Source organism: Ictalurus punctatus, chromosome 10 (assembly GCF_001660625.3).
Source record: "Ictalurus punctatus breed USDA103 chromosome 10, Coco_2.0, whole genome shotgun sequence".
Classification (NCBI taxonomy): Eukaryota; Metazoa; Chordata; class Actinopteri; order Siluriformes; family Ictaluridae; genus Ictalurus; species Ictalurus punctatus.
This window is the reverse complement of record NC_030425.2, coordinates 23,347,898-23,361,913: the sequence shown is the minus strand read 5'-3', so window position 1 is coordinate 23,361,913 and position 14,016 is coordinate 23,347,898. Positions and strand designations below refer to the sequence as shown.

General features: G+C 37.8%; 2 protein-coding genes across 3 annotated transcripts in view; both read right to left on the bottom strand.

Moving 5' to 3' along the window:
• Positions 1–5,263: 5,263 nt before the first annotated feature.
• On the bottom strand, positions 5,264–11,329 carry LOC108270551 (claudin-34). Its single transcript, XM_017477367.3, has 2 exons — positions 7,824–11,329; positions 5,264–6,701 (listed from the first exon to the last, which is right to left on the bottom strand). The coding sequence occupies exon 2, from the start codon at positions 6,502–6,504 to the stop codon at positions 5,722–5,724; it is 783 nt and encodes a 260-aa protein (XP_017332856.1). The 5' UTR covers positions 6,505–6,701; positions 7,824–11,329; the 3' UTR covers positions 5,264–5,721.
• Positions 11,330–11,415: 86 nt separating this feature from the next.
• Positions 11,416–14,016, bottom strand: part of shroom2b (shroom family member 2b) — a 28,840-nt gene continuing 26,239 nt past the window's right edge. Inside the window, exons 8-10 of one of the 2 annotated variants that reach the window (XM_017479035.3) lie at positions 13,357–13,522; positions 12,332–12,604; positions 11,416–12,192 (exon numbers count right to left, since the gene is read on the bottom strand). In XM_017479035.3, coding sequence (XP_017334524.2) covers positions 11,920–12,192; positions 12,332–12,604; positions 13,357–13,522 — 712 coding nt within the window. In that variant the 3' untranslated portion in view covers positions 11,416–11,919. The remainder of the gene's footprint in view (positions 12,193–12,331; positions 12,605–13,356; positions 13,523–14,016) is intronic. The other variant, XM_047157986.2, reaches the window with a different exon arrangement.

Sequence of the window (14,016 nt, the reverse complement as noted above, 5' to 3'; positions counted from 1 at the left end):
GAGTTACAGGACTGCGTTGCATCACAATTTATTTTGCTTGGCCTCGTCAGTGTTTGCCCATACTTACATGTTCCTAATTCTTTCATCTGTACATGTTACTGTACAGAGTAGTCTATTTCAATTTGATTGTTTGTACTTCAGCATTAATCCCCAAACATATAATCAATTATTATGCAGCATAAACTTTCTGAGAAAGTTTTTCCACTGCTACTGTAACGTGTGCATATCAGTAATGAAAAAGACAATTTGATATACAGCATGTGATCCAAAGACTTTTGGATGCGATGACATTTTGAAGTTTGCACGATGTTGGGTTGTTTTCCTACGCCCTACCCACAGATGATAAAACAGAAATGTATTTTTTTAATTATTATTCTAATCTTATTGTTAAAAGGTCATGCCAAAATCTGATCATGAAATGTGTGGAATAAAAGACAGAAAGGTAATGTAAAAATATATATATATCATTTAAAAACACTGTAGCATCTTCACAAGAACAAATTTTAGCAATTTACTGTAAAGGACATGATTAATGATTTAAATACTTCAAACAGGGGGATGGAAAATTATGTATTTTATGTTTTAACAGTTAGTGCTTTTACGTTATAACTATATCTATCACATCACAGGGTTCTGACTTTTGTGATTTCTTTCAGGTGCAATCTTTGTTTGGATTTTTTTTCTATTTATACAAATTTATATATCTTATAAAACGAGATATATATATATATATCGTGTGAGGTTATATCCATGTATTATGTCTACACCATCATTTAGAATTCTGTTCATTAAGTAAAATAAAACCAGAACAGGTTCCATCAAAAACACTTTTGTTCTGCTACAGATGGTACTGGTGGGTGATGTCTGTGGTGAACACTAAATTGAAATAAAGTGGAATAAAGATAAAGTCGCCTGTTTTTACATACTCTTTTTGATTCCATTTGTAATCAGCATTAATGGACATTTCATGGATTCGTTTTCTACGCGCCAAACTTTGTTCCTTTAAAAGAAACCTGACCAAGCAGGAATTTGGGAAACAGCAGTTGAGTGTAATCTTCCCTGATCCTCCTGTCTGCACTGCTACACTAAGCTACAGTTAATGACCACTTTAATGATGATACAGTTGCACAAGCTGGCTCAAGACATCATTTACACTTTCTCAGCAGTTCTCAAAACTGTTTCATTTTTCTTGGGCAGTGGTTTATCATCTTCCTTTGAAGTGTCCCACTGCCGCTGTGTGTGTGTGTGTGTGTGTGTGTGTGTGTGTGTGTGTGTGTGTGTGTGTGTGTGTGTGTGTGTGTGTGTGTGTGTGTGTGTGTGTGTAAAGCTCTCTTTGTTGGGCTTCCACAATGGACCTATTTATCTTTGTATGCTAATCTCACCATCTTTAGACATACAAAGGTTTCTTCACCACCACAACAAGCACATGGTCCCCTCACTAGCTGCACATTTCCTGCCCACTTCCTTTGTGCAAATGAAGCACGTGGATTTCGAAATTCATCTTCAGGATCTGATCTCCAAAGAGAAAAGGAGGAGAAGATAACTCCCTCTATTTAACTTTATCAATCATAATATTACTTCATTATTTCTATTAGGGATATTTGTGTCTTGTACACCTGTACAATGGCTCATGTGGGCAATTATCCAGTCAGCCAATCCTATGGCAGCAGCACAATGCATAAAAACCATGCAGATACAGGTCAAGAGTTTCATTTCATTTTCACATCAGACATCAGAATGGTTCAAAATGTGATCTTTGACTGTGGTAAGTTTGTTCGGCTGGTTTGAGTAGTTCAAAAATTGTTGACCTCCATGGATTTTCACACACAGCAGTCTCTAGAGTGTGCACAGAATGGTGTGGGAGAGCAAAAAGCCTCCAGTGAGTGGCAGTTTTGCAAGTGGAAACACCTTTTTGAAGAGAGAGGTCAAATGAGAATTGGTTCGAGCTGGCCAGATTGGTCTGAGCTGACAGGAAGGCTATGATAACGCAAATAACCACTCATTACAGCCATCTGAGAATGCACAACACAACAATCCCTGAGGCAGATGGGCTACAATAACAGAGATCTACATTGGATTCCACTTTTCTCAGCCAAGAACAGGAATCTGAGGTTGCAGCAGGCTCACCCAAACTTTACAGTTACTGTCTCAACTTCAGATTCCTGTTTTTTTAGTTGACAGAAGTGGAACCTGATGTGGTTTTCTGCTGTTGTAGCCTATTCACCTGAATGTGTGATGTGTTGTGTGATCTGAGATGCTTTTCTGCTAAGCACATTTACTGACGCTCTCAAACTGTATCTGCATAATTTTATGGATGGCACTTCTGCTGCATTATACTACATGGTCAAGCACTTAAATTAGCACTCAGTTAAAAAAAATCCTTGTATTGTATCTTTATTTTCATACTGTACTGTTCACTCCAGCAGAGTTTTTAGATGGATTATACTCTTACTACCTGACCTAGTGAACTGGCATAGGGGTGTGTTTTTGATAGAGACTACAAAGCACTTCTTTAAGTCACTCTGGAAAAGAATGTCTGCCAGATGCCATAAATGTAAATTGATATATAAATGTAAATAATTGATTGCTTGGACAAATTAATGAGCAGAGGTACTGGTGTTCCTATTCAAGTTCTTGGTGAGTGTAGACGGTTAATACTAAAGGTACACTACAAGAATAACTGAAATATCATACGGTAGTATTTCCCATCAGACAATTCTGCAATACTATAAAGGTAATATTTATCCTTCCGTAACTGTTGTGTATCAGAGACTAAATTTTAACAAGTGTATAATTTGAACACATACCACACTTGTCATTACTCACATCTCATCATCATGAGTTGCCCTCTGCTGTGCAGAAATCGCAGGTCCTGACTCCTGCCCCTGACTTTGAACCAGTCAGGCTGCTGAGAAAGGCCTTTTGTTCTGCCAGCATCAGCCCGTTCGCAGTGCTGAGCACACACACAACCAGGTTGGCACATGCTGTACTTCCAGACTAACAATTAATGCCGCTATGAGAAAGCTGAAGAGGCGCTCACGTGCCCTGCTACTGCCATCTTCCGCTGTGGTTCACATGGGCAGGGGGACCAGAGGGGTCAAGGACTACAGAGCACACACTTACAATGTGAATCAGGGACTAGAAAACTTATTACATGGATAAAGACCTCTCAAATGTAGGCCAAACCCTACATCATGTAAAGTAGTAATGTCCACCTCACAATGTAATTACACACACCTGTCACAAATACAGGCTTTAGGTATAAATTTTCTATAAGGTTTCATTGTTTACAAGTTCTGTAACATTTTATATGTATCCCTCAACTAATCCAGCAATGGAGAAGCTCATAAAAGTTTACATGTTTTCATATACTGCGTGTCATATATATATATATATATATATATATATATATATATATATATATATATATATATATATATATATATATATATATATATATATATATATATATATATATGTGTGTGTGTGTGTGTGTGTGTGTGTGTGTGTGTGTGTGTGCATTTGTGTGTGTGTGTGTGTATATATATGCGTGTGTATGTATATATATATATATATTTCCTGATAAAAATAAAAACAGAATGCAAAGATTTGCAAATCTCATAAACCCATATGTTATTCACAATAGAACATAGAAAACATTAAATGTTTAAACTGAGGAAATGTACCATTTTAAGGAAAAAGATAAGGCAATTTTGAATTTGATGGCTACAACACGTCTCAAAAAAGTTGGGATGGGGGCGACAAAAGGCTGGAAAAGTAAGTGTTACTGAAAAGAAACAGTTTAAACAGGTTAACTGGCAACAGGTCAGCAACATGATTGGGTATTAAAAAGAATGTCTTAGAGATATTTTGTCTATACATTCTGTTTTTGTCCTATTAACTGAGAGAGAGAGAGAGAGCGAGAGAGAGAGAGAGAGAGAGAGAGAGAGAGAGAGAATAGGTTGGTGAGGGCATGACTGTTTTATAGCTTTTATAACATGTGATAACAGAAACTAACTTGATTCTTGGACATTCCACAACATTAAATGTAACTATAAAAGATCATTACTATGATGTGTCATTCTTTAATAAATAAAGAATGGAAAATTGCTGTGGTATAAATGCAATAAAAAAAAAAATTAAGGAAGTGCTGTTAGTTGATTGTTTATTTTGCTGAAACAGCAAGCACTGTCATTTTTTACTTATTTTCTTTTTTAAATGGTTTCGTGCCAGTACGCCTCCTTCTCTCTGCCTTTATTTGTAAGTGCCATATTTTAGCCAACTTCTTTAGTGGTGCCACTTAAATGCACATAAAAGAACCATAAACCCTCCACCTGTCCAACATCCAGCTCAGCAAATAACATGTAGTAAAAAGAAAGGGAAAAAAATACAATAATAATTTGAATCCCTTAAATATTCGGTTATTAATTCTAAAGCATATTATTACTGTAAGTGTATTAATGTTGTAACTACAGTGAAACAAAAAAGAAAATGTCCTGGGATTAAGTGGATAAAGTGGGAGATCATTATAAGAAGATAAAGAAAATAATCCACCATCAAGCTTGGAGCATGACTCCTCAGTCCCTGTCAAAGTTGTTGGATCTTTTTTTATCAGTAAATACTTTTGTGAATCCTAATCCAAGGCCTAATTAAACATAATTCACATAGTTATAACCAGAATTTACAGGCAGCTGTTACATCAGTTAGTACCAGGGCAGTGTCTTTGAACAAAAGGAGCTATGCTAAGTAAGGAATACAACACAATTTTCCAATAGCAGCACATCCTGGAGTATTTATTCCTCTTATACCAGAGCAATTATGTAATTTTTTATGATATGAAAGTGACGTATTTTTACGATATGAATACATACGTATTATTCATTTATAGTTATATTGAATGTTGTGGAACATTCACAAAACAAGTTATCACTTACATTGTAACAGCTATAAGCAGTCATTCCTTTACCTGTCACTCTTTTTTCTTTCTTGTTAACAAGTTAACAAGGCTAAAAATTCACCTTGTCAAGTGCAAAGCCCTCCATCCTGAACACCTTCGCATATTAGAAAACCTAAAGTTACCTAAGGTTTACATCTGAATTTTATACAGCGCTGTCATGGGAGGCTCCTTCCAAAGAGCCATGCTGTTATGGAAAATTAATCCATACCTTCTGACCAATCAGAATCAAGTATTCAAAAGTGCTGTGGTATAACTCTGTACAGGATTACACATAAAGCTGCATTTACAGTAACACAGAAGTCAATGTTTTCTTTCATCTCGTCATCATTTACATTTGCTTTTTCACTTTCATTAAACAAAAAATCACAAACATTACCAGAGTGACACTGGTGTAAATTTTAAATAAGCCAAAAACAATATACATGCACGTGAAAATATATAATTCCCAGAGCACAGCGTACACCAAGGTGCCAGAATACGTTTAAGAATATAGTTCACTTTAGACATTATTAGCTTTGATTGTGTATCTGTTTAAGTTGGTTGCCTTGGCATCAAGAGTCAAATCAAAAGTGACTTGGATGTTTATGAATAACTTCCCAATTACTGTCCTACCCAAAGGACACACACACTTTAATTGCACTAATATTGTTTGTCTTGTAAACATTCTGGCCCAACCTCCTTCAAAAACACTAGCATTTCAATGCACGGTCATATTACGAAGCATTCATAGCATAAGTTCATGATTGAAAAATCAAAACCTACATTCACCCATCCTTCTGGGACTGGAAGGCCAGGTTGTCAATACCTAGGTCATTCTTTCTGTCTTGCGCGGCCATTTGTCCGGATTTTACATGCACTGCCATCCCAGTTTCACTCAGTCCACAGTGGTTCTCCTTTGTCCTTGAAGGTCTGATTTTGGAGCTCAGTCCTTCTGGTAGCTTGTAGGACAGGAACACTGTTCCACTCAACACCACCAAGATGGATGCAAAAATTCCAACAATGATACCTGAACCAACATACTGATTATCAGGAGCTGGGGGCATGTTGAAGTTAGGTGGAAAACTGATGGTCTGGTTAGTCACCACGGCGCTTAAGTTCCAGAAAAGAGGAATAAATGAGGTCACACCAGCAAGTAACAAAAGTCCCCCACCGAAGGAAAAAGCCAGTGTGATAGATCTGGTCTCATCAAGTCCAAAGTAGATGTTCCTGAGTCCATAAATGATGCTGGATTGACCAAAAAATCCCAAGATGAAGGCCAGCAACATGAACGCCTGAGCAACAGCAATCTCATTAGGCATGTAAGCGTCTGTCAGTTGCATTCGCTGGCAGTACATGACCTGGTACCCAGATGTGACAAGTACATTGCTGAAAAAGCACACCCTCCAGATGCCCACCCAGGCCAGACCAGAGGTGATGATGGACAGGTTGGATACCTCCCACACCCTCCACTCCACCAAGCCAATTGTTACGATGGTGAGGATCCAGCCAATCGCACCCACCCAGAATGCCACAAACTGGGCATGGGCAGTGTGGGCCAGGTATGGCATGATACACTAGCTTTTAGTGTCCGATGTACACCATTTTACCTTCTTCCATTGTCAGGTAAAGCATACACTCTTCCTAACTGAATGGAATCTGTGTAATAGTGTGCGCTTGAGTTGATTTATCTGAAATGGACTGAGATCTCTATGCAGGTCCTCTCGTCCTGTCTCCAAGAAACCTGACAAACACACCAGCAGCGTCCCTTAGAGAGATAGAGAAAGAGAATGAGAGAGAGGGAGAGAGAGAGAGAGAGAGAGAGAGAGAGAGAGAGAGAGAGAGAGAGAGAGAGAGAGAGAGGGGTGGGGGAGAGAGAGAGAGAGAGAGAGAGAGAGAGAGAGAGAGAGAGAGAAAGAGAGAGAGGATGTAGGCAGTTAAATTAGCAGGAACAAACTGAGCCTGTTTAAGGAAGTAAACACACGGGGGAAGAAATACATCAACAAAAAAATCGCCACAGAACTGATAATGCAAAAGCAAACTGCAAACAAACAAAACTGCAAAGCAAAAGTCCATTTACAGTTCACATTAGTGATGCTATACAGCAATAAAGGATAATAAAGAGATTCACCCAAAATGTATTTCTTAAAGTTAAACCAGCTTTTTAATTAAAAATAAATTACAGTACATCATATCAGCAATCACCAGACAAACAACTGAAAACTGAACTGTTGCATTTATTGAAATCAACATCTCTATTGTACCTCAGCCATATCTGCTGATTATGTCACAACAACAGATTTTATTTGCTAGTGTACAAGGATAACAAATCATTTCTAATAAAATAAAATAAAAAAAAACAATAAGCTTTGTAGGCATAAAAGCTTTACAATGCCTTTAAATCTCTTTTTCTGTGAAAATCTCAACAAGAAAAAAAAATACCACTAATTACAGACAGAGGTGGAAAAAGTATTAGGAACCCATACTGTACAAAATCTTGCTTAGATGTATGGAGGCAAAAGTCTACATGGATGAAAGACAAAAAGTGTCTACATATCATTTAGAAAACAATCCGAGCTCACTCATTTAACAAGCTAATCTACAAAACGTAAATAGCTAGCTAATTTAACTAACTAGATTACAGAAGGTAACTAGCAAACTGACAAATGGAATCAACATACTTCTTTGGATTTGAATACTTGATTACTTTTATGTCTAAACTGCCTATTTAAATTTTACTTTAGAACCTTAAAATACTGTAATCCAAAATGATATCAAATCAGTCAGACACTTATCTGTTATTATGCCTCAAATATAAAACAACTAAACAAAAATCCATTCAGAAAATCTAGATGATGGGAAAAATGATTTTTTTAAAAGCTCTCCTCACCTTAAGCTGTCCAATGTCAATTAAACTCGGTAAAAGCCTCACTTCCTTCTCGCAGCCATTCAGAGCAAATATAGAAAAAATTGTATGTGTCAATTATTAACTGCCCATACACACACCTCTCAGATGCTGGGGCATGACATCCTACGTCACAGATACTGTTAAGGTTAGACATTGTAACGCTGGCTGAAATGGTACAATAAAATCCTGAGAGATAAGACAAAAATGATTACATTTCTACCATCAAAGCAATGAAACATTATGGCGCAATGAACATGAAATGGGGCATGATTCCAGTAACTGTGACAGAATATATGAGAAAAATCACAGAAAGATTAGTTGGTTAGAGGGTGTGGTATTTTTACGAAGTCCACATGGCCCAACTTTGTAAGAAAAATACAAAGACAAGCTGAAATTATACTTCATCACCCATTTAATGCTGGAATTTGAAATACACCAGTTCATGCTCTGTGTGTTCATAGTTGTCGTTTTATGATGATGGTGGACTACATCATCTGAGCTTTAGGATCTTAAATAAATAAAGTACTATGTGGTTGCTCAGTGACTTGACTGTGCACTGTCCCTTTAAGGATCAGTCATTTCTGTAGCACCAGAAAGCTTTGAGGAAATTTTGGAGTCATCTGTAAGAAGAAGCTAAGGTTGCATCATACTCAAAACAGGTCATGACCTGCTTTTCACCTGATACATTCTACCTCAATATGTAGCTTTTTTTTTTTTTTTTTTTTAAAGATATTTACCCAAGTATTGAAGACTTAAGACATACACATACTCATCAATTTAATAGTGGCCAGTATCTGTACTCCTGCTCATTCGTGAAATTATGTAATCAGCCAATCATGTGGCAGCAGTCCATTGCATAAATTCATGTAGATACAGGTCAAGAGCTTTAAGTAATGTTCACATCAAACATCAGAATGGGAAAAATGTGATTTCAGTGACTATAACGTGTCATGGTGCTTCTACTCACTGGATGTTTTTTGTTTTTGTCCTATTCTCTGTGTGTCTTCTTACAGTATATATATTGGCACCAACACCCGTACCACAGTCAAGGTAACTGAGATCATGTTTTCCCCCATTCTGTTGTTTTATGTGTAATTTCAAGCATTACACTGCTTCCATTTGGCTGGCTGAATGGATAATCGCATGAATGAGCAGTTATACAAGTGTTTATATTAAAGTGGCCAGTAAGTGTATATCACCTTGAAATTGTTTATATGCTCTAATATAATACTTCTTAATTTATAAACAACATAATACACCTGTGAGGAAACATTATTAAATTCTTAATGCACAATATAGTACAACATTACTAAAATGACGCTTTATCGCCTCATTCAGGTCATTCTCTAAAAAATAAATAAATAAATGATAGCTCATACAGTGAGGGAAAAAAGTATTTGATCCCCTACTGATTTTGTATGTTTGCCCACTGACAAAGAAATGATCAGTCTCTAATTTTAATGGTAGATTTATTTGAACAGTGAGACAGAATAACAACAAGAAAATCCAGAAAAACGCATCTCAAAAATGTTATAAATTGATTTGCATTTTAATGAGGAAAATAAGTATTTGACCCCCTCTCAATCAGAAAGATTTCTGGCTCCCAGGTGTCTTTTATACAGGTAACGAGCTGAGATTAGGAGCACACTCTTAAAGGGAGTGCTCCCAATCTCAGCTTGTTACCTGTATAAAAGACACCTGTCCACAGAAGCAATCAATCAGTCAGATTCCAAACTCTCCACCATGGCCAAGACCAAAGAGCTCTCCAAGGATGTCAGGGACAAGATTGTAGACCTACACAAGTCTGGAATGGGCTACAAGACCATTGCCAAGCAGCTTGGTGAGAAGGTGACAACAGTTGGTGCAATTATTCGCAAATAGAAGAAACACAAAAGAACTGTTAATCTCCCTTGGCCTGGGGCTCCATGCAAGATCTCACCTCGTGGAGTTGCAATGATCATGAGAACAGTGAGGAATCAGCCCAAAACTACACAGGAGGATCTTGTCAATGATCTCAAGGCAGCTGGGACCATAGTCACCAAGAAAACAATTGGTACACACTACGCTGTGAAGGACTGAAATCCTGCAGCGCCCGCAAGGTCCCCCTGCTCAAGAAAGCATATATACATGCCCGTCTGAAGTTTGCCAATGAACATCTGAATGATTCAGAGGACAACTGGGTGAGTGTTGTGGTCAGATGAGACCAAAATGGAGCTCTTTGGCATCAACTCAACTCGCCGTGTTTGGAGGAGGAGGAATGCTGCCTATGACCCCAAGAACACCATCTCCACCGTCAAACATGGAGGTGGAAACATTATGCTTTGGGGGTGTTTTTCTGCTAAGGGGACAGGACAACTTCACCGCATCAAAGGGACGATGGACGGGGCCATGTACCGTCAAATCTTGGGTGAGAACCTCCTTCCCTCAGCCAGGGCATTGAAAATGGGTCGTGGATGGGTATTCCAGCATGACGATGACCCAAAACATACGGCCAAGGCAACAAAGGAGTGGCTCAAGAAGAAGCACATTAAGGTCCTGGAGTGGCCTAGCCAGTCTCCAGACCTTAATCCCATAGAAAATCTGTGGAGGGAGCTGAAGGTTCAAGTTGCCAAACGTCAGCCTTGAAACCTTAATGACTTGGAGAAGATCTGCAAAGAGGAGTGGGACAAAATCCCTCCTGAGATGTGTGCAAACCTGCTGGCCAACTACAAGAAACGTCTGACCTCTGTGATTGCCAACAAGGGTTTTGCCACCAAGTACTAAGTCATGTTTTGCAGAGGGGTCAAATACATATTTCCCTCATTAAAATGCAAATCAATTTATAACATTTTTGACATGCATTTTTCTGGATTTTTTGTTGTTGTTATTCTGTCTCTCACTGTTCAAATAAATCTACCATTAAAATTATAGAATGATCATTTCTTTGTCAGTGGGCAAACATACAAAATCAGCAGGGGATCAAATACTTTTTTCCCTCACTGTAAATGCACCAGCTAAGGTAGGATAAGTCAAGAAGGAAGAGGTTACATAACACAAACTGGAAAAAAAAAAAAAAAAAAAACAACATAATTGTATATAGTAATCCATTTGAGGTCAAGTATGCACACTCTCAGACATAAGGATTCAAATTTTTAGCAACCTGAAATTTATCTACTACATCTGGTTCTATGTTGACCATGGGCAGTTTCAGCACATTTCCCTGTGGTAAAAATAAATTTTAAAAAACCTCCTAAAGTCACTTATAATGGACGTCTATATACAGTTCTTGCAGTTACTGGACCAATAAACATTTGTGAGAAACAATTATTTTTGTAGGCATGGGATTGGCATCCCATCCAGGATGTATTTCTGTTTCACACCCAGTGTTCCTGGAATAAACTCCAGATCCATGAAGATGAATGAATAAATATTTGTAGAAGGCTTTCAGGAATTCTTCAAAGGAATTTGTATCCGTTGCAAAACCACAGGTAACAGTAATGATCTATTATTACATTGCTATAGTGTTGGATAAAATTCCATTTTGGACAAAACTCCATAAGAACAGCTTTTGCAAGACATTTTTTTCATATGCCTCTCATTTTAAGAATTTTATTGTTTGAGTATAACAGGTAGTAGTATTGAATTTGTAATACAGTCAAACATTTTAATGATTTGCTGACAGAATTCAGCTTCTTGACTTAGACACTGATTATAAGTAAGTGTCCTTTCTATTCTCGGTACTGGGAAATGTTCCAAAAGTATCGTCTGTGGTGATCACGCACACGTTATAAATGCAGTAAAAAGATATTAGCTCTAAATCTGCTGACTTATTCCTTTAAAGAGAGCAAAGACACACAACAATCCAGAGCAATAATTCATAATTACCTCAGTACATGAAAAAAATTCACATTTATTAAAATAAAAAAATGATCCAATTAACAACTTAGCTTAATCTGCCAGATTGAATAGATTGTATAGAATACCCATTCACTGAGTAACTTCTTCTAAGACTACTTGTGTAATTACAGAAAGGTCAAGGTGCCACAGTGCTGAACATACCAATCTGTCACCTCTCAGTTTAAATTAAGTTAAATTAAGTTCAGTAGCCCAGTCTCTGCTCCAGAGGCAGGCTGTCCTTCAGACACTTGAGTTGCTCCTCTCCCAGTTTAATCCGGTCCTCAAGCTTTCTCTGCTCAATGATGAGGGCCGACTTCATCTTCACAAAGTGCTGGTAGTCGGCGAGGCAGTCCTCGCTCAAGTAGCTAGCCAGGATTTCAAAGACCAGGCGTTCCCTTCGGTCCAGGTTCTCCTTCAGCTCCTTGGCGTCTTCATGCTGGCGAATCAGCAGCTTCCGTTTTTCTGTTAGTGTGTGCTATATACAGAGACATTAGGCCAAAAGAAAAAATAGAGGTGTGATCAGATAATTTCACCACTCAAAAGTCTACCCTCTCAAAGTATTTGTCTACTAAAAGTAAACGAATGCATTCGGTATCATTTTCAAGATGGCGTACCTTCTCCTCAGCTGAAACACCCTCCTCCAGGTTATTAAGTGCATTTTCCACACGTGCCAGTCTCCCTGACAGTGAGAGCAACAGGCTGACCACTTTATCCAGGTCTCCGACAAACATTCGGAACTTGTCCAGCTCATTGGGCTTGCAAATGGCCTGCACGGTGTCCTCCACCTCTTCACCTAGGGTGTTGTTGTCCTGCATGTCCTCCAAAAGACTCTCTCTGGCCTCACGCAGTACCTGCAACTTCCTGCTCAGACTGTCAATCAGCTCCTGCTGCAGACAACAGACAACATGTACATGAGTTCAGGTCTACTATAAATGTGAGGGTGTAGTTTTGGAGGCACTGGAGGCACAAGAGTAGCTAACATGTATAGTACTTTTTTTTTAAAATTGTGTATAAAAAAAACCTCAAACCAAATCCAGTTCAGCCATGACAACTCTCGTGAAATTGTGAGCTTTTATAGATAGAGATGGAGTGTAAATAGGTTTGGTCTTGGCGGACTAGATCTGCTACGCTGCTGAGCGAGTACGAATAGAAAAGAAGGGAAGCATGCTGCTGCTGCAAAGGGTACGGAAGGAGGGGAATTGTACTCCCTCATTCATAGATGACAGTATAGTAACATTGTACACTTATTATTATTATTATTATTATTTATATATAATTATATATATATACACACACACACATATATATATATATATATGATAATACATCTCCGTGATGTAAGTTGAAGCAAGTATATGGAGACTTGGGTAGACTATTACCTCTATTAACAACGTTAGCTTTGTAGCTAGATTGCAAAATGTTGTCTTGGCTGGGTGACTACAAATGGGTGAACAATTACATAAATGTGTATTTCATCATGTATTTTGTGTGTATTTCATACATTGCTTTTTCAGTTTTGATGTTCAGAACTGAAATTCTGGCAATTTCAATCGCTACTGCTTAACCTAATTTAGACTCTTTTAGAAACACTAATTAAATAGTGATTTTGTGTTAAAAAACTTGAGTGAAATGGCTGTACCTTCTTATTTGTCAGATCATATTCAAGTTCATCTTCAGAGCCCTGTTCCTTCATCTGCTCTTGCATGTCCTTCATCTTAATCAGGAGCTCGGCTTTGGGAGCTGATGTGCTGTAGTATGAAGAGCTCGTCGCTAGAGAGGCCGAGGCGGCCGTTTTGTCGTCGGCTCTGCAAATCAGATAGATAATGGGTAATTGCAAATATGCGTGATGAAAAAACAACAATTTTCAAATTGCAAGAACAGATCCAAATACACTGAGATAAACAATGAAATTCAGGCATTTTTAAATATGTGACACAATTTAATAATTAAGATTAAATATAAATTGACCACTATATACATGTGTACAAAAAACCCTGGGGACCAACAGGATAAGAAGTCTGCTGCTGTGACTCATACCAACAGGAACTTTTCACACTGCAACAAATTTTTTTATATATAAAGATATAAAGTGTTAAAATAATATGCATTATTACACCAGCAGAGGACGGCAAAGGTTATTCTTGTTGATACAGAGACAAAACCTAAATCCACAAACTGTGTAATATTTAGTATTCTGCAGCCCTGTTGAATTAGCCCTAATCATTCAGACATCTGGAGGTTGAGTGTAACATCACTAATCTAAACTGCCTCTCTCATACTCAAACACAACATGTACTCA